General features: G+C 38.7%; 1 protein-coding gene across 4 annotated transcripts in view; it reads right to left on the bottom strand.

Moving 5' to 3' along the window:
• CGRRF1 (cell growth regulator with ring finger domain 1) overlaps positions 1-20,892 on the bottom strand; it is a 33,857-nt gene extending 12,965 nt beyond the window's left edge. For 2 of the 4 annotated variants that reach the window (XR_004029664.1, XM_003267712.4), the window contains exons 1-4: positions 20,657-20,892; positions 8,067-8,206; positions 590-767; positions 127-274 (exon numbers count right to left, since the gene is read on the bottom strand). Coding sequence is in view for 3 of the 4 variants with exons in the window: in XM_003267712.4 (XP_003267760.1) it covers positions 127-274; positions 590-767; positions 8,067-8,206; positions 20,657-20,760 (570 nt within the window). In the remaining variant the exon portion in view is untranslated. Of the gene's footprint in view, positions 1-126; positions 275-589; positions 768-8,066; positions 8,207-16,014; positions 16,055-17,575; positions 17,640-20,656 lie in introns of those variants that run through there. The other 2 variants (XM_030810775.1, XM_030810781.1) reach the window with 2 other exon arrangements.
• Positions 20,893-21,584: the final 692 nt, after the last annotated feature.

The following is a 21,584-nucleotide window of genomic DNA, read 5'->3' as shown; positions in this document are numbered from 1 at the left end:
ATATAGTCTGTAGGCCAAATGCACATCCTCAGAAATTAAAATAAAACTTTTTCTATTTATCAAATAATGAAGAACCACCATTCAAATCACTTAAAGGTAATGCTTTCAAATTTTTCAATTACTTACAATATCATAAATTTCCCGGTCATCCTCATCAGCTAAGGTCAATAGCGCTACCAATGGATAGCGAGATCTGGGTACTGTACCAAAGTCTTCAATTCTAGTATCTCTTGGTAACTGGCAATATATTTCTTCTTTGCTATCCTTTTTAATACTTTTTGAAAATGTAAGGGTAAATTGCCACTATAACCATAAGAACAAAAATATACCAAAAATGATCAATAAGTTAGCAACACTTTATCCATAAGAAGTCTAATTTTCAGTGCTAATGGGCATATCAGATAAAAGAATATAAATACTGTTCCTGATAGAGATATTCACTCTACAGAGCATCTTCTAATGCTTGAGTGCTTATTCTGAAGCAATAAACAAGCTTCTAGTATACCAAAAATGATCAATAAGTTAGCAACACTTTATCCGTAAGAAGTCTAATTTTCAGTACTAATGGGTATATTAGATAAAAGGATACAAATACTGTTCCTGATAGAGATATTCACTATACAGAGCATCTTCTAATGCTTGGGGAGTGCTTATTCTGAAGCAATAAACATGCTTCTGCAGAGCTTCATATAATTTTTGAACACTGCACCCCCAGTAGCATGTAAGGAGGCTATCTTCAAGGCAATCTGTTGTCAAGGTTATGCCAGCTGTAAAAAACAAAGGAGAAAGAATGAAAGTGATTTAATGTAACTTCTAATACAATCATACAGGGTGAGTAACAAAAGCTTCCTTTTGGATGCTGGCCAGGATGATGGCAGTTAAAAGAACTTGTTAAAGGTTATGCCTCCTATAAATGAAGGAACTGGCCTCTCTAACAAGAGATATAAAAGCTCAATGTCTACACGTTTTTTGAGAGCTATCAAAAAACTATTTCTTACTATTTATCTATTTAAGCTTAGAAACTGTCAACTTAATTTTCTTTTTTGGCGACTCTAAGACATTTCCCATCTAGATTTTTAAAACTAAAATACAGTTCACTATTGATAACCTACCACTCTCATAGTGTATATGATCCTAACAACAAGAAACAGTGCAGCAGAATAGAGCTGTCCTCTAAAGTGGATATGTACAACCTATAGGGTCCACAACATGATCACTGTTGTAAGAAAAATATTAAAAAGAAATTGAGCTTTACTAACATTAATATGTACACTGACAACATTAACATACAGGCTTGTCACAGACTTAATGCCCCATGTAATACGCAAAATATCCTGAGGAAAAGAGTGGGGATTCCAAAACATAAAGAGTTTAATAGTGGTATCTTAATTCAGTTGTTCACTTTCAACTTAAGAAGATATAACAATTTGAGTAGACCTGATTAAGTGGATATACAAATTGTAAGTAGACATGAAATTATATTATATGGTTTTATTTAACACTTGTACAGGACTTACTTTGTGTCACCTATGTGATTTCCCCCTCCTAGTGGTATTTATAGCAATATCACATTCAAGGGTAGCAACATCCAGCCTTTCATACTGCTGGGGGTGCAAACTTCAGCAGCGCAAACTGTAACATGTAGTACTCCTTGGCACTGATATACTGACTAGATCAAAAGGGCATGGTTTTGGTCATTGTTCCTGGCTCAACAGCCTTGGTGTCTGATTTTGGCTCTGCAAACCTGCCAGCAATTCTGTAAGCTACCCAATATCCTTTTATTGAAGTTGTTTCTGTTGCTTGCTAATAAGAATAATGATTGATATATTACCTATTTTTTAAAATGTGATCACGAGTATATGTTAGAAGAAGATACACAAATACAAGCAGATGCTCCACAGGATACCAAAAACTGATTTTTCCAATTTTACTCTCAGTATTTAGTAGTATGTATATAGAGTCTGAGAGTCTGAGTAGCACTGATACATGGCCATTTCTAATCATACTTAAGCAAAAATTTTAATTGGTAGGAACTTTGCATAGGTTAATTGGAGCAGGCTTTGATTTCAAATTTTTATGATTCCAATCATCAGGTATTAATTCAAGAATGAAAAATTCCATTTGATATTAAATAGCTGAAGGAAAACATTTTATTTATACATACACAAATACATGTACACACATATACACACACACATAAAATCACACATATTTTTCCCTTTGTCACTGTAGAACCACACAACATGAGGCAGAAGAAAAAAGCTGGAGGTAGACACGAAAGGAAAAAATAGAAAATGCATATTTTAAAACATTGAAAAAGAAAAAACAAGAAACACAAAATGATTATTTATTATTGTATTACTAGCAAAAATGTGAAAAGATATATGTATAAGGCTACTCATTATAGCACTAGTTATCATAGCAAAATGCTGGAATAAACCCAAATGTTCATCAATGAGGATTAAATGAATAAAATATAGTACTCTACAATAAAGTACTAAGAAGCTATTAAAAGTGAATAGGGAGGCGGAGGTCGCAGTGAGCTGAGATAGTGCCACTGCACCACAACCTGGGTGACAGAGTGAGACTCTGTCTCTTAAAAAAAAAAAAAAAAAAAGAATTGAGGTATATCAGAGTATCTGCACACACTATTATGAAATGATCTTCAGAATATAAGTAAATGAAAAAAAAAGCAAGGTAGAGAAAATTAAATATATATGCTACTGCTTATCTCACAAGAATGGATTTCCATATATGTATTTGTTTACATTAAAAAAGAACAGGCTGGGTGTGGTGTTTCATGCCTGTAATTCCAGCACTTTGGGAGGCCAAAATGGGCAGATCGCTTGAGCCAGGAGTTTGAGACCAGCCTGGGCCAACATGGCAAAACCATGTCTCTACAAAACATACAAAAATTAGCTGGGCACGGTGGCACGCACCCGTGGTCCTAACTTCTTGGGAGGCTGAGGTAGGAGGATCACAGCTGCAGTCAGCCATGATCACACCACTACACTCCCACCTGGATGACAGAGTGAGACCCCGTTTCAAAAAAAAAAAAAAAAAAAGAACAATGGAAGGATAAGCCTTTTAAAACTCAACTTACGGCTTACAGAACATATAAAACTACTCTGTTTATTTGCTTTGTAAAGAGGAAAAAAAGTCAGAGTCCCAAAGATTAAGAGCTACTTAAAAGACTCGTTTATAGACTTTGTGTACTTAACTAAAATGGGAAGAGTGTCAGAGACCTTTGACAATTGGAGATTAATCAGATTTTAAAATGTCTCTGAAATTAATTTTAAAAAAACTACAGAATCTATAAAATTATACTCTCCATATTTTACAAACTTGTCCATTACATAAACTGAGGGGAGAATGTAATGATTTCCACTATCTGAAGATAGTGTCAGTACCCCTATCAAAACTATTCTCCCTTTACCTTTTCCACCTTTTTGCAAAGAGTTTCAATTTTTATGTATTTTTTTTTGCCTTCTAAAACTCAGTATACACACAATATCATTTTAGATCAATAGCATTAACAGAATTGGGACATAGCTGTAAGAAAATTCAGAATCAAAATAAGTGAAGCACATGGGTGTGACATCTCTCAAACTGTCCTTACCCCGACTATCTATAACAGGCAAATAAAGTGGAGTGTAAGAGACAGCCTTGCAAAAAAGTGAAAAAATAAGCACTGTAGAAAATGTGCTAAGCCACTAAAAAGGGAGAAATGATGGGGCGGAAAAGCCTCAAACCTTCTTGAGGAAGGATCCCTGTGAGAGAAGTAGTAATAAAACAAGGAGACCATTCATGAGGATAATAAAGACAGAGTATTGGGAGATGAAAGTTTTAGGTTGTAGGGAACGGAAGTTCACAAACGCCTCCAAACATGCCATGTACATTGTGTTTTTTTCCTAACCCTTTTGCTTTCATGTTAGCTCTTACCAGAGTGAATAAGCTAAAATACAAGGAAGCTATTTACAAAAAGACAGCAGAATTCCTGAATCAAATTAATTCAACTCAACTAATATACACTGAGTACCTAACTTTCAATTTCATTAAAGACTCTATATTGCAGACATGGAAACACAAATCCAAATATATCATTACATAATAACAATAACAAAAAAATCCCAGCAACTCACCCCTAGTAAACAGAACTAAATGACTAAGATTAAAGTGGATTCTCTGGTTTTCTTTTTTTTAATTATAAATTTTTAAATATGGCCAGGGCGTGGTGGCTCACGCCTGTAATCCCAGCACTTTGGGAGGCCGAGGTGGGCAGATCACGAGGTCAAGAGATTGAGACCATCCTGGATAACACAATGAAACCCTGTCTCTACTAAAAATACAAAAAATTAGCTGGGCGTGGTGGCATGCACCTGTAGTCCCAGCTACTCAGGAGGCTAAGGCAGGAGAATTGCTTGAACCTGGGAGGCAGACGTTGCAGTGAGCCAAGATTTCAGTACTAATGAAATCAGTACTAAAAAAATCTTAAATATAAATAAAAAGCATGTGTGTTTTCTTGTTTTTGTTTTTTGAGACAGGGTCTCACTCTGTTGCCCAGGCTGGAGTGCAGTGGCGTGATCTCAGCTCACTGCAGCCTCAACCTCCCAGACTTAAGCAATCCTCCAGCCTAAGCCTCCCAAGTAGCTGGCACTAACAGGCATGTGTCACCACGCCCAGCTAATTTTTGTATTTTTAGTAGAGATGAGGTTTCGTCATATTGGCCAGGCTGGTCTTGAACTCCTGGACTCAAGGATCCGCCCGTCTCAGCCTCCCAGAGTACTGGGATTACAAGCATGAGCCACCACGTGCAGCCTCTGGTTTATTTTCCAGTTAAATCAGGTCTCTAGATCATTCACCCTCTTCTGCTATATGTCAGGCAGTTTGGGTACAATGGTGAAAAAAAGATTTTTAAACTATCTACGCATCAAATGAAATAACTTTTTTAAATGTCAAAAATATTGTTACAATATTATTTTAATGTTCTGTGTAGACATCTTTAATGATATCCACTTTTCCACGTTTAAACAAATGAATTTTACTCTGCTGAGTATAAGTCCTTTCAAAATCCTTCTATTTCCCCATAGGAGAAAGATAATAAATGATATGCATCGGTATTTTAAAAATTAAAATATTTCAGTATTCATGCTGTACGTCCACACATTTAAATAATTTTTCATGACTTCAGTAATACTACTGTTGGTTAGCAACTAGTGTGCAGGCATAGCCAGGAGGGCTACTTACTGGCTATCTTTTCATTTGCCTCAAACATTTGCAGGGCTGGCTCTATCTGTGACTATTTCTGCCTGAAAAGCAGATTGATGGATTTCCTCACACTTTCTGCCTCACAAGTGCCCTGTGTCTTGCTCACAATGTATCAGCTCTTCTTAGTTTTTCAGTGTATTTTCAGACCTGTGGAACTGTACTGCAGGAAGGAAGGCCTTGCAGCTGGTAGGTTTTTCATTGTGGGTCCTGCTCAAGAGTCAGATGTGACATTGTAGCAGGTTTTAGCCTATGGCCACAGAAGTGGGAGGTTATTGAACCACCACTATTCTGTACACTTGATTTTTTATTTTATTTTTTGAGATAGTCTCACTGTGTCACCCAGGCTGAAGTGAAGTGGTGAGATCACGGCTTACTGCAACCTCGACCTCCTGGACTCAAGTGATCCTCCCACCTCATCCTCCCGAGTAGCTGGTAGCTGGATGTACACTTTAATCAGGCATGCACAACCTACTATCTTTTTAACAAATTAGTTTTCTCTGTGTCATATCTCAAAAGTTGGTTTTCCCAAGTAAAAAATATCAGAATGAACTGTTATCTATTATAGGGATGGAGCGGGGAGGGGAGTGGCCGAGATCCTAGTTTCCATCAATTCATAGGGTAACAGTATTTACAGCTAAAGAGGATGAATAACAAATTTTGTACTTTTTGGGGCCAAGAACGGTGGGTCACACCTGTCATCCCAGCACTTTGTGAGCCTGGGGCAGAAGGACTGCTTGAGGCCAGGAGTTTGAGACCAGCCTGAGCAACACAGCAAGACCTCATCTCCACAAAAAACATTTTTTTAAAATTTAGCCAGGCATGGTCATGCACACCTGTAGTCCCAGCTACTTGGGAGGCTGAGGCAGGAGGACCACTTGAGCCCAGGGTGTTGGGGTTGCAGTGAGCTATGATCACACTACTGCATTCCAGCCTGGGTGGAAGAGCAAGATCCTGTCTCAAAAAAAAAAAAAAAAAAAATATATATATATATATATATATATATATTTTTTTTTTCCTTACAAATCAAGATTTACTTAAGCCTGATGATCTATATTGACTAAGAAAACTGATTTCTGACCAGTTATTAGATTCTGAGAGTTAGAGGCAGGAAGGATGAATAGACAAGAATGGTCCATAGACGTAAGGGAGCAGGATGTTGCAAAGGAAGGTCAACTCTGTAAAATACTACAGAGAGAGCATTAACTCAGCCCTGAAAGGCTCCCCCTGGATTTGATGACCGCTGGGGGTCGAAAGTGCAGGGCAGAAGTCGTAATTAGTGACCTCAGAGAAAGCCATTTCAGTAAAGGGATACAGGGAAAAGTCAGACTGCACTGCACTGAGGAGTAAAAATGAAGCAGGCTAAGAGAAGGAAAATACAAACAGCTTCTAAGAAGCTGCTGTGAGGGGAAGAAGAGAAATATGGCAGTAGCTAGAAGAGGATGAAACGCAGAGAAAGATCTGGTTTATTTGTTTTCAAGAAACCTGAAATGTAAGCAAATACAGAAGGGACAGGATCTTGGCCCAGAAAAAAAACTACAGAACCATATCTAGGACTGCCTACTCTTTATTTCTATTGAACTGTCACAAAAGAATTTCAAAGTCCAAAAGTTCAAAACTGAATTCATTGCCTTTCTTCTGAAACTTGCTATTCTTTCTGTACTCCTCATTTTTGTAACAGGATCTGGCTATGGAGGACTCACAGGAAGAACCTGAGTCTTCTTAGACTCCTCTCTTACCTGTCCCATCCTATGCTTTAGCCATAACTATTGTTTCTTTAATGTATCACTCCATTTCTCATCCAAGAGGTAAACACCTATCTTTCAAGATTCTACTCAAAAAAAAGGAGGAAGGAAGAAAGAAAAAAAAAATAAGAGAGACTCAGCGTATTCTTTTTTATGAAGGCTTTCCTGAAAATGCCTCTTCACCTTAACAAATTTAAACATGTCTTTCTTTACAATTCTAATGTTTCCTATATGGTCCTGTAGACAACTTATTTTTCCAAGCAAGTACAAAAGCAAACAACCGCCATCTATTACCTACCATCTACAAAAGAACATGTTATATCAAAATAATTTATACCAAAATACCATAGTTTCAGATTAAATGACAATCATTCTGGCCAGGCACAGTGGCTCACACCTGTAATCCCAGCACTTTGGGAGGCCGAGGTGGGTGGATCACCTGAGGTCAGGAGTTTGAGACCAGCCTGGTCAACATGGTGAAACACCGTCTCTATTAAAAAACCAAAAATTAGCCAGGCATGGTGGCACACACCTGTAATCTCAGCAACTTGGGAGGCTGAGGCAGGAGAATTGCTTGAACCTGGGAGGTGGAGGCTATAGTAAGCCGAGATTATGCCATTGCACTCCAGCCTGGATGACAGAGTAAGACTCTTGTCTCAAAAAAAAAAAAAAAAAAAAAGGCAATTGTTCTTCAAAAGGTTAACAACCTTATGTTAACTGTATTTAGACATAACACATCATTTCTCACTTTACTACAGACCAATAAAAATGGCATAGTGTCCTAAAAGACTTCACTATTAACACCTGTAATACTTCATTCTGCTCCTTTGTATACACATCTACCTCTGTTTACTAGGTGATAAATTCTTCAGGAGTAAAGTCTGTAACTTCTAATCTTTATATCTGTCATATACAGTACAGCACCTGGAACAAAATAGTTGCCCAACAAATGTTTGTTAAAAGTCTAATGAAGGGAAAGAAATAGAGAAAGAAAATAAAAGGGCTAAAAAAAGAGGGCAAACAATGAGAGAAAATCTTTGGAAAATAGCCACCAACTTGTAATTGACGCTGAAGATGGATTAGTGATCTCTAAACCAAAAGGATTCTTGACTTGTCTCATTTGCTTTTTGAAAACTCTTGTGCTGAACTGGGTCTCTTCTGAATTTCTCAGAATTACTGGAACATCCCAACCAAACCTAAAAAAAGGTAAAAAATAAAATATTATTTTAACAAATGTTGAAACTTTATGTTACATGTAAAATCTGTTATGCTTCATTAGCGATTCCTTTTAGCATTAAGTGTCAGAAAAAGAGGTTAAATTTCTCAATTTACGTTATTTTAGAGAGCCCACAGAACTGCAAAACAGTTGGCCCTCTGTATCAACCAACTGCACATCAAAAATATTTGGGGACAGTGGGGGAAGAATAAAAAATAACAATAAAAAAATACAAAATATAACAAAATAAAATATAACAATATATATATATAAATACAACAAAATAAAATAAACAAAACATATAATAAAATATATATACAAAATATAACAAAAATAACAAAAAATACAGTAACAATACAGTATAACAATAAAAAAATACAAATTCCAATACAGTATAACAACTATTTACATAGCATTTACATTTTATTAGGTATAAGTAATCTAGAGATAATTTAAAGTATACAGAAGGACGTGTGTAGGTTTTATGCAAATACTATGTAATGTTATATAAGGGACTTAAGCATCCTAGAATATGGGGGGTGGGGATCCTAGAATCAGTCCCCCTCAGATATCAAGGAAGGACTATGTATTGTTCAGCTGGCTGAATCAACATATTCTTGAAAACAAAGAGCTCTATTGTTAATACTGTTGATAACACCAAAGGAGTATGGAGATTATAGATAAATTATACTTAATATAACAGCAAACACATGATGAACTTACTGAATTTTTTTAAATGTGAAAAAGAAATATATATTCAAGAGGCAGACTATTGGCCGGGTGTGGTGGCTCATGCCTGTAATCCCAGCAGTTTGGGAGGCCAAGGTGGGAGGATCACTTGAGGTCAGGAGTTCGAGACCAGCCTGGCCAAAACATAGTGAAACCCTGTCATTAATAAAAATACAAAAATTAGCTGGGCATGGTGGCGTGGACCTGTAGACCCAGCTACTTGGGAAGCTGAGGCAGGAGAGTCGCTTGAACCTGGTAGGCAGAGGTTGCAGTGAGCCGAGATCATGCCACTGGACTCTAGCCTGGGCAACAGAGCAAGATTCGTCTCTCAAAAAAAAAAAAAAAAAAAAAAAAAAGAGGTAGACTAATATGATTTATGGGACAACAGAACTTTTTTTTTTTGAGATGGAGTTTCACTCCTGTTGCCCAGGCTGGAGTGCAATGGTGCGATCTCGGCTCACTACAACCTCTGCCTCTTGGGTTCAAACAATTCTCCTGCCTCAGCCTCCCAAGTAGCTGGGATTACAGGTGCCCACCACCACGCCTGGCTAATTTTTGTATTTTTAGTAGAGATGGGGTTTCGCCATATTGACCAGGCTGGTCTCGAACTCCTGACCTTAGGTGATCCGCCCGTGCCAGCCTCCAAAGTGCTGGGATTACAGGCGTGAGCCACTACACCCAGCCAGGACGATGGAACTTTTACAACACCAACTATAGCTCTTCATTTATATATCTTCTACTTTTAAATTTCATGTAAAAATGTAAACTCTGACAATGCCCATGGAACAGAATTAAAAGGAAAATGAAAGGGGCTAAATTCAATTCCTAATAAAATTAAAAAACAGCTAGTTTACTCAACTTACATAAAATAATCTAAAATTAATATACGCCAGTTAAACTAGGAAACTTTAGTTTAAGACGGCACAGTTAGGGGCCTATTTAATGCACTCCCTTCTCTCCAAATACATATCAGTGATAGATAAAAAATAAAAAGAAAAATTAAAAAGACCCCACAGATACCTGAGTCCCATATGCTTTAAGAAAAAAAAAGACTCTGCTGAAATGAATAAACAAACTGTGGTACATTTAAAGAAAAGAATAGAAGTATTCAGCACTGAAAAGGAACAACTTATTGCTACAATCAAATGGATAAATTTCAGAAACATCGTGCTATGCAAAAGAAGCCTTACACAAAAGAATAAATGCTGTATCCTTCTCTAATATAAAATTCTAGAGCAGGCACAACAAATTTACGGTAGAAATAAAAATGAGAACAATGGTTGCTTCTGGAAGTACAGGAGTAGGACTGACTGGGAAAGAACATAAGAAAATTGACAGTAATGTTCAGTATCTTGACAGAGGCTTAAGTTGTATAGATGATGTGTCTGGTAACACTTGGTAAATGGTACACTTAAGATTTGTACATCTTGGCCAGGCGTGGTGGCTCACGTCTGTAATCCTAGCACTTTGGGAGGCTGAGGCAGATGGATCACGAGGCCAGGAGATCGAGATCCTGGCTAACACAGTGAAATCCCATCTCTACTAAAAATACACACACACAAAAAAAAATTAGCCAGGTGTGGTGGTGGACGCCTGCAGTCCCAGCTACTCAGGAGGCTGAGGCAGGAGAATGGCGTGAACCTGGGAGTCGGAGCTTGCAGTGAGCAAAGATCGTGCTATTGCACTCCAGCCTGAGTGACAGAGCGAGACTCCATCTCAAAAAATAAAAATAAAAAATAAGATTTGTATATCTTATATGTAAATGTTACTTCAAAAAACTATAATCAAAAACAAACACTGAACTCTAGTCAGTAACATGTAATGTTTTAGAACTTACAGGTGAAGAATACAACTTACTTTGAAGGGCATTGTGAAATAAGATAGCCCAATGTGTGGATAAAAGAGTGGATTAATGTGGACAGATATGTAATAGAGAAATTACAGTAAAATGCTGATCATAGAATCTAAGTGATGGGCAGATGTGTGTTCACTGTATAATTCTTTCTAGTATTCTGTACGTTTGAAAATTTTTATAATAAAATGCTGGGAACAAATACCTTTATGGATCCAAAAAAAGCAAAGAAACATAAAGTAATGAGTAAGGCTATGCCATGGTTTCATAGTTCTCAGTCTGGTAGCAGACAGTGGCAACCAAGCTTTCATGTATTAAGCAGATCAGCATAGGCCGTCTACTCCAGACAAGGGCCAGAGCCAGGTTTATAACTTGGAACCAGGAGCTGGATTAGGTCAATACCAAAATAGGCAGAACTGTCGTTATAAGACTTGGTCCTAGGCTGGGTGCACTGGCGCCTGCCTATAATCCCAGAACTTTGGGAGGCTGAGGAGGGAGGAATGCTTGAGCCCAGGAGTTTGACACCAGCCTGGGCAAAAATAGTGAGACCTCATCTCTACCAAAAAAAAAAAAGAGAGAAAATTAGCCGGGCATGGTGGTATACCACCTGTGGTCCCAGCTACTTAAGAGACTGAGGTGGAAGGATGACTTGAGCCTGGGAGGTCAAGCCGAGATTGTGCCACTGCACTCCAGTCTGGGCAACACAGAGAGATTCTGTCTCAAAAAAAAAAAGGCCAGGCATAGTAGCTCACGCCTGTAATCCCAACATTTTGGGAGGCCGAGGTGGGCAGATCACCTGAGGTCGGGAGTTCAAGACCAGCTTGAACGACATGGAAAAACCCCGTCTCTACTAAAAATACAAAACAAATTAGCTGGGCGTGGTGGTGCATGCCTGTAATCACAGCTACTTGGGAGGCTGAGGCAGGAGAATCGCTTGAACCCAGGAGGCAGAGGTTGCAGAGAGCCGAGATCACGCCACTGTACTCCAGCCTGGGCAACAAGAGTGAAACTCCGTCTCAAAAAATACAAAACAACAAAAACCTGGTCCTGGTCTGGAGGTCTAGGAATCTGGGTATAAATAAATATAAAATGTTTTTGCAATATATCCATCTGACAAAGGTCTAATATCCAGAGTCTACAAGGAACTTAAACAAATTGACAAGAAAAAAACAACCCCATTAAAAAGTGGGCAAAGGACATGAACAGACACTTCTCAAAAGAAGACATTCATGCAGCCAACAAACATGAAAAATAGCTCAACATCTCTGATCATTACAGAATTGCGAATCAAAACCACAATGAGATACCATTTCACGCCAGTCAGAATGGCAATTATTTAAAAAATCCAGAAACAACAGATCTTGGCAAAGTTGTGGACAAAAAGAAACACTTCTTTTTTTTTTTTTTTTTTGAGGTGGAGTTTCGCTCTTGTTGCCCAGGCTGGAGTGCAATGGCATGATCTCAGCTCACTGCAACTTCCACCTCCTGGGTTCAAGCGATTCTCCTGCCTCAGCCTCCCAAGTAGCTGGGATTCCGGGCATGCACCACCACGCCTGGCTGATTTTTTTTTTTTTTGTATTTTTAGTAGAGACGGGGTTTCTCCATGTTGGCAGGCTGGTCTCAAACTCCTGACCTCAGGTGATTTGCCCACCTCAGCCTCCCAAAGTGCTGGGATTACAGGTGTGAGCCACTGCGCCTGGCCTAAAAGAAACACTTTTGCACTGTTGGTGGGAATATAAATTAGTTCAACTATTGTGGAAGACGGTATGGCGATTCCTCAAAGCTCTAGAGGCAGAAATACCATTTGACCCAGCAATCCTATTACTGAGTATATACCCAAAGGAATATAAATCATTCTATTATAAAGATACATGCATGCATATCTTTATTGCAGCACTATTCACAATAGCAAAGACATGGAATCAACCCAAATGCCCATCAGTGATAGACTGGATAAAGAAAATGTGGTACATATACACCACGGAATACTATGCAGCCATAAAAAGGAACAAGGTCATGTCCTTTGCAGGAAAATGGATGAAGCTGGAAGCCGTTATCCTCAGCAAACTAATGCAAGAACAGAAAATCAAACACTGCGTGTTCTTACTTATAAGTGGGAGCTGACAGTGAGAACACACGGACACATGGAGGGGAAACAACACAGACTGGGGCCCATCAGGGTGGGAGTTGGGGGAGGGAGAGCATCATGAATAGCTAATGAATGCTGGGCTTAATATCAAGGTGACTGGTTGATCTGTGCAGTAAACCACCAAGGCACACATTTACTTATGTAACAAACCTGCACATCCTGCAATGTACCCCAGAACTTAAAAGTTGAAGGAAAAAATAAAATAAAATACTCAGCTAAAAATAATAATAATAATAATTGTAAAGTGGATAAACAGTCAGGGTGATAACAAAGGGAGAAAAGTAACAAAACAAAACAAATCTTCCACTAAAATTCAGGTTGAAAACTAAAGTTTCAAAACACACAAGTCTAACACTGAGAGATAACCACTAAAATTAACAAATGAAATAAAAATTCACTTTTGATGACTCTGATTTTATAAAAGAGTTGGGTATGACTGCTCTGGTCCTGCCTAACAAAACTGAAAAGCAACCCTCTAACAGACTAAACTATTTCTGAGTAACTTAACAGTGACCCAGAATAAAGCTCAAGAATATTTAGAGGAATACAAAAATATCCAGCACCTAGTAAGGTAAAATTCACAATGTATAGCATCTGATAAAAAAAATTAACAGGCATGCAAAGAAGCAGGAAAACATTACCCACAATGAGGAGCAAAACTCTATAGAAATAGATCCAGAAATCATACAGATACTTGAATTAGTAGACAAGGATATAAAAATAGCTCCTAGAACTATATTCCGTATGTTTCAGAAGAAAAGTAATGACTACACATATGATATAGAGGCATGGAAGATATTTAAAAGGCCCAAATCAATATTTAGAGATGAAAAAGATAATGTTTTAGATAAAAAATATAGTGGGTGAGATTAACAGTAGATTAGGTATTGCACAATAAAAGATTAGTAATCTTGAAGACAACATAACAGAAAGTACTGAAATTGAAACACGGAAAGGAAAAAGAATGAACAACAACAACAACAACAAAAAGCATCAGTAAGCCAACTTTTAGGCAGCCATGTAACTGAAGTCTTAACATACCACTAAAGTTTGCAGAGGACTGATAAAGTATTTGAACACATAATGGCCAAAACTTCCCCAACATGATGAAAACTATAAAAACTTACAGACCCAAGAATCTCAATGAGCTCCAAGCACAAGAAACAAAGAAAATTACCTAAGGCACATAATAATCAAATTGCTTAAAACCAGTAATATAGAGAAAATCCTCAGAAAAAGAAAGAAGATATGCTACAGTAGCCAAAGAAAAGGAAAAAAAGATATACTACACATAGAGGAACAAAGATAAGAATGACAGTAGCTTTTTAATATTAATAAGAAGTAATGGAAGGCAGAATATCTTTAAAGAACAGGAAAAAAACTTGTCAATCTAGAATTCTATACCTATATTTCTCCAAAGCAAAATAAAGACTTTTTCAAACATAACAAAAGCTAAAAGAATTCATCACCAACAGACTTGCACAACAAGAAAAATTAAAGTATGCCTTGGGAAGAAGAAAAATGATACCAAATAAAAATCTGGATTGATACAAAGAAATAAATAGCAGTGAAATGGTAACTACGTGAGGAATTACAACGCTTTTCTTATATCTCTTTAAAATATTACCTGAAGGTAGATGGTTATAAGTTAGAGATACATTATAAACTTTAAAGCAACCACTAAAAAAAAGTTATTGCTAATAAACCAACAAAGGAGATAAAATGGAATCACAAAAATTATTTAACTAATGCAAATGAGGGCTGAACAAACGGGAAGAAGAAACAAAAAACAGACTAGTAAAATAAAAGAGGGGAAAAGAAACAAAGAACAGACAAAACAAACAAAAAACGAATAGCAAGATGGTGGAATTAAATCTAACAATATCAATAATCACATTAAATGTAAATGTTTTAAACTCCCTAGTTAAAAGGCAAAGATTATCAGATTGGATAAAAACATTAAGACCTAGCTATATGGTGCATACAAGAAACCCACTTTAAATAAAAAGACAAAAAGAGTTTACAAGTAAAAGGATGAAAAAAAGATGTATCTGCTAACACTAATCAAAAAAATGCTGAAGTGGCTACATTAATACCAGACAAAGTAGATCTCAGAGCAAAGACTATTACCAGAATCAAAGAGGCCCATTTCATAGTGATATAAGGGTCAATTCATCATGCACACAAAATAATCCTAAATGTTTATGTACCTATTAATAGAACTTCAAAATATAAAGCAAAAATTGATACAACTGCCAAGAGAAATAGGTAAATCTACAATTATAGTCAGAAATTCTAATACTCCCCACAATTTCAATAATTGATAGCTCCAATATATAGAAAATCAGTAAGGACATCAAAAACTTGAATAACACTATCAACCAATTTGACTTAATTTACACTTATAAAACATCTCACCCGGCCAGGCGCGGTGACTCACACCTGTAATCCCAGTACTTCAGGAGGCCATCGCGGGTGGATCATGAGGTCAAGCAATTGAGACCATCCTGGCCAACATGATGAAACCCCATTTCTACTAAAAATTAAAAAAAAAAAATAGTTGGGCGTGGTAGTGCGCACCTGTAGTCCCAGCTATTCCGGAGGCTGAGGCAGGAGAATTGCTTGAATCCAGGAGGCAGAGGTTGCAGTGAGCCGAGATCGTACCACCGCACTCCAGCCTGGAGACAGAGCGAGACTCTGTCTCAAAAAAAAAAAAAAAAATCTCACCCAACAATAGCAGAATATATATTATTATTATTTTTAAGTGCATTAGGACATTTACCAAAGAGAGAATATATTTGGATTATAGAACAAGTCTCAATAAATTTATAAGATGTCAAATCATAAAAAGCATGCTAACCACAATGGAATCATATTATAAATCAGTAACAGAGATATCTTTAAAATTTCCAAATATTTGGAAACTAAATAACAAACTTCCAAATAACTTAGAGGTCAAGAAAAAAAATCAAAAGGGAAATTATTTTAAATTATGATCTGAATAAAAATGAAGACATATGTGTCAAAATGTGGGGAATGCTGATAAAGCAGTACTTACAGGGAAATTAGAAGGCACTAAACATTTCTGTTCCATCTCCTGGAAGAGAAGACCAAATACGGCATGTTCTCACTTATAAGTGGGAGCTAAATGATGAGAACTTGTAAGCCCAAAGAAGGGAACAACAGATACTGGGATCCACTTGAGGATGGAAGTTGGGAGGAAGAAGAGAAGCAGAAAAGATAACTATTGGGTACTGGGATTAATACCTGGGTGATGAAATAATCTGTACAACAAATCCATGACACAAGTTTACCTATGTAACAAACCTTCACATGTACCTCTGAACCTAAATGTTTAAAAACAACAACAACAACAGAAATCTCAACATTATAAAATACAGGCCACCAATGAGTCCAAGTTTCCATCAAACAAACAAGTATGAGTTAACGCTTTAGATGCAGAATTTCTTGAGAATATACCCAGATCAATAAATACGATCTGATCTAGTGTTGCATTCTATTCTCCGGCTTACAATCCATCCTCACATATATTCCTCAGGATTCCACAGATATAAATTAGCAAAATTTTGCAATTATTTTCAAGGACAGACTATTTCCAGTCAGATCAGATTTTGTCCCTATACTAGGCAACATGCAGAGATCTGGGCCTCATGACAAGATAATAGAGGTAGCTCTTAAGTGTGGATAGCCCTTTGCAAAGCAACTGCCCTAGGTGAGGTTATTACAGGATCTTCCAGCCAGAGAAGGCTAATTTTCTCGCACATGAAAAGTAAGCAGCTTCTGTCAACAATGGAGGCTCAGAGTGACTGGAGTTTTTTTCAAGATTCTTAGCTCTGTCCATGTCTACCTAGATGTCCCCATTCCAAGTCTCAGGGTTCTACTTCTTTCCAAACAATATCTTAAATGAGGCACTGACAAAGGCCAGGTAATTCTATTACTATCGCAGTTTAAACTGTGTTGAGGCACCTGCCACCATGCCTGGCTAATGTTTCTATTTTTTGTAGAGACCGAGTTTTGCCATATTTCCCAGGTTGGTCTTGAATTTCTGGGCTCAAGCAGTCCTCCTGCCTCAGCCTCCCAAAGTGCTGGGATTATAGGCAGTGAGCCAAGATCATGCCACTGCACTCCAGCTCGGACGACAGAGCAAGAATCTGTCTCAAAAATAAAATAAAATAAAAATAAAACTGTGTTCAATTTTTAGCAAGTCTTTCTGTGGCCACACGAAATAAAGTGCTTTAGAACCACAGAAACTTTGATTCTCTAAGACTTGACCGATCTAATGCTTTGAAGACCTGAGTTTGTCATTTTCTTTCTGTTAGTGCTCCAGTGAACACAGAAGCACCTATCTCACTTCTCACTTCTCCCTCAGTCCCTGTAGTCATCATTACTGCCATAACAGTAATAACATAACAAGCGCTTTAGCCACTTAGTCCTCCAGCACACAGCTTCAGAGATAATTTTATCACAATCAACCAAATGTATCAATTTGATTGTGATGCCACTACATGTTGTGGGTTACTAGATTATTTCCCATTGGCAAAGAGCTAAAGAAATTACCAAACCGACCTCCCAAATTCTATCTTTGAAAGTTTTCTCACCAGGATCCCATTCTTAGTGACAATTTCTTTATCAGTCAGGGTCCAGGCAGGAGTCTGAAAATGCATCCGTTATTTTAACAGAGAGATTTGACTTGATTTTTAAAGCTGCCAGCATCAACATCAAGAGAAACCTTCATATGAAAAATGTTAACCATATGTTGAAGAACTGAAAAGGCAAAAAGAGGACACCGAGTTACTACTTATGTGATAAGAAGTAGTAACAGCAGGAAGCAGCTATCACTCCTAGGACAAGGGAACAGAGAAAAGAGAATAAAGAGAATTTACTATAGTTTAGAAATGTGGAGGAGAGACTCTATGGAGCTCAGGACTCAGATCTGAGGAAAGGATACTGGTATCTTTAAGGGAGTGCATAAGGCTGATTCTAACAGAGTAGGAAAGCATAAACTGGAACAAGTGGGACCAATTATTAATGCCAGAGTGAGGCACTATTGTGGCAAGTGACAGACAAGAAAAGGAATCAACAGGAAGCAGCAAGTCCCTTCATCCTCTTCCAGCTTTCCAGTCTCCCTCCCTTGTTGGCAAAGCCCAATAGGCAGTCAGCTTGCAGAGAAGAAATGCAGTTTAGAGTTCTGCCCTAGATTCACAAAGCAGAGGGTGGTATGAAGTTGAGATCAACTGCTTAATAAACTGTGGTCAAGAGGAGGCCGGGAGTAGCTACTGGAGTCATGGTCCCTGATTATTTGAAACTGTTAAAGGATGTAAATGGACTTTTGGGCTTCTTTCTGCTCAGTGCCTGGAGAAAGCTATCAGAGATCACAGAAACCACTACATGGTGAAAGAAAAATACTACATTTCCAGTCGCATGCTTCTTTGCTATTGCTATTGGGATTCCAATAATCATATGCTCCTGTTTTTTCTCCACTCCCACACAGTACAGGCAGACATGGCAAACAGTGGAAAGAAGCAAACAGTGAAAAACTCAGAGCAGTACTAAGGGAAAAACCATGACAGAAAACACATGAACAGTAGAGATGGTATTATGGGAGGTTAAAACAAAACAATGACAAGGGTGAAAAATATGTGTATTAACTAGTTTACCCTTCTGACTGGGGTACTATTGGTACTATTAGAAAGATGTTTTTATGAGATTTAGATGGTGTCCAAGTTTTCATCATTTCTAGTCAATAAATACATGGCCTTGGCTTAAGTTTGCAAATAAACATAGTAAAAAGTTTATCGACATGGGCAAAGCTAACTCAGATGGAGAGAACGGTTGGGTTAGGCACAAGATGACTGGTTAGGCCTCAGTTAGGATGGAAGTGACTGGATTTACATGGTCTTGTGGCCTCAGCAGTGCTTAGCCCAGACTTCCCAACGTTCTATGATTACATGGGCTTCCACTCTTGTAAAAAGTCTTACCTAAATGGGGTGATTTGGCAATTATTAAATTTTCAAACCCAGTCTTAAAGCTGGCAGAGCCAGGATTTCAACCTATGTCTGTCTGACTCCAAAGTCTGTTAACCACTACAAACATGAGGCTCCTGACTACCATCTTCCCAATACTAAAGATTGATATCTAAGATATCTAATTAGTTGGCCTATTTAAAATAAAAATTAAAGCACATAAGGCAATTATCAACTAGTTACTATTTTCCTTAGTGGAGGAAAATTATGCTTCATTAAGAGAATAACACTAACATTATAGTCATTCAAAAATCTTGTGTTAAGACTGCTTTTCTCACATGGGCAACACCTTCCTAATTCCAATTACAAACTTTTGTGTAATGAACATTAGCAATAAAATCTGATGGGTCAAGAATAACCAATTGTGTAAGATTGGTCTTTGTTTTCCAATCTTACCTCCACATATAAGGAATTTATATTTCCAATCCTCACCCACATACAAGGCAAGGAATTCTATGCTCTATTGCCGGTAGGGTGAGGAACAGTGTGGACATGTTAAAACTTTGGTCACTTCCTAAAGATGGCATATATTTTCAGAAACTGACAAGGGCCCGTGTTCTTTAAGGCAATCACATATATGTGACCAAAGGCTATTTTAAAACTCGTTTTAAGTAGCCTTCTTTATTCACTAACATGTTCTCTGCCCCTATGCTCACGCTGTCTTCTCTGAAATGCCTTTTCTTCCCTACTATATACATTTAACTCCATTTATTTTTCAAAATGCTCATTCTCCAAAATCCAGCTCAGGTCCCTCTTCAACAGAGTCCCCTCTGACCTCTTCAGACCATGGCTGTTATCCACTTAGAACTGCTGTTTGATCTTTTTGTAACTATTATCTTCTCAAAGGGATTTTGGAGACTGCAGCCTAGAAAAACTGTTGTGGGCTAGTTACACGGTTTCAACTCGCTGTTATTTACAAGCCTTGTCTAAACATGATACAATAGCATCTCCTCAAGAGAGAAATTGAACCTCTAGGCTAGAAGACTTGCTCAGCGATTATCTAACAGACCATTCTCCTTGTCTCCAATAGGCAACTATCCTACCCTCGGTGTAACTTACTTCTAAGGTCTCTTCCAGCTCTAAAATTATGATTTTACAATTCTATCGACTAAATATTACTTCAAAAGGTGTGGAATGTATACAGAAACCATTAAATTCTCAAACGGTAACAGTTCAGTTACAAGTTACTCTGAAAGATCTGAGGCTAAGGGCTCTATTCAGGTCAGAATCACAACTGTTAACCTCGCTTACTGTCCGGTCTGTGCACTGTAGCACAGGTGACTAATTCATCCAGGACACACAGTAGGCCCGAATCCGGGACAGACCCCTACTAGAGAAGCACTTTCTCCCAACACCAAGCCCAAGCCCTTCCTGGCTGCTTTATCGCCTAGAAACAAAGCTGAGTATAACACCCCAATGCGGTACCACCCAAAGATGCCCCAGCGACGCGGACCAAACGGTGATGCAGGGCAGTGACGCAGGTGCAGCGTCCACCTTGTTTTCCTCCCAGAGAAAGTCGGAGTCCTAGGCACCCGGGGACACCGAATCCCCGACGTCCTCCGGGCCGCGGCCCTCCGGCTCTGTGCCCCCTGCTGCTCGTCGCGACCCCACTCCCGCGGTGTCCGCCCCTTCGTCTCTCACCCCTGGGACACTTACCATCCCAATACCAGGCCAGTGGTCACGATGAAGCAGGTAAAGACCACCGCGATGTAGAAAAGCGGCGAGTATTCATAAAGCGTTACCAGAAACACCGCAGCCATCAGGGTCTTGCTCTGGGTAGAGCCCGGCTCCAGCCGCGTAGCCCAGCCCAGCCCGGCTGAGCCCAGCCCGCCCGGCCAGGGTAAAAGCCACTACGGTGCCCTGGAGCGGACAAACTTTGTAGGTCCGCACTTGCTTGGGGTTCTCGTAAGCTAGACTTTAGGGCAGCCTCGCGGGCAGCGGGAGCCGGCGTGCCAATCACGGCGCCGCCTGCAGGACACGCCACGCCCCTCCCGCTCCCGTCCCAAGCTATTGGCTACGCAGACCTGGGATCGGGGTTGGGGGGCCCGACTCGCACCGCCCCCGACTCCCAGGGTTGGTACCCAGCGGGCGTCTTAGGAGCTGTGGCCCAGTGGTCATTGCTGTTCCGCCGGCAAATTCTAAGTAGACTTTGGGGCCAACTCTGTCCCAGCCTTAGGCAATGTAGGTTTTCTGATGTCAGAGAGAGGCGCAGTCTGAAATCTACGTGCATCGTTTCTAAATCCTATTATATCTTAGGCAAATTTGGGAGAAGGTGGAGGAGGAGGAGGAGGGCGGGCATCTTGGGTTCTACAAAATGAAATAACCATAGGCACAGTGAAAACACAAAAAAAGGAGTCTCTACCACAAGCAATTTATACGAGACTTGTCAGCCTTTTCAGATTGGACTTAATCATAGAGGAAAATCAGCAATGCTTATCCAAGATTCTCTTAGAAATCCGCTTCCTCCCACATCCCCCTCCTTTTCTCCTCTTCTTGTACTCCTCAAATTAGAATTAGCCAAATGTTTGAACCTGTATTTGTTTCCACTTTAAGAATAATTTTTAAAAAACTTTTTTAACCACAC

The sequence above is a fragment of the Nomascus leucogenys genome, chromosome 1a, assembly GCF_006542625.1.
Source record: "Nomascus leucogenys isolate Asia chromosome 1a, Asia_NLE_v1, whole genome shotgun sequence".
In the NCBI taxonomy this organism is placed as follows: Eukaryota; Metazoa; Chordata; class Mammalia; order Primates; family Hylobatidae; genus Nomascus; species Nomascus leucogenys.
Note: the sequence above shows the minus strand (reverse complement) of the source record. Positions and strands in the feature narration are given on the sequence as shown.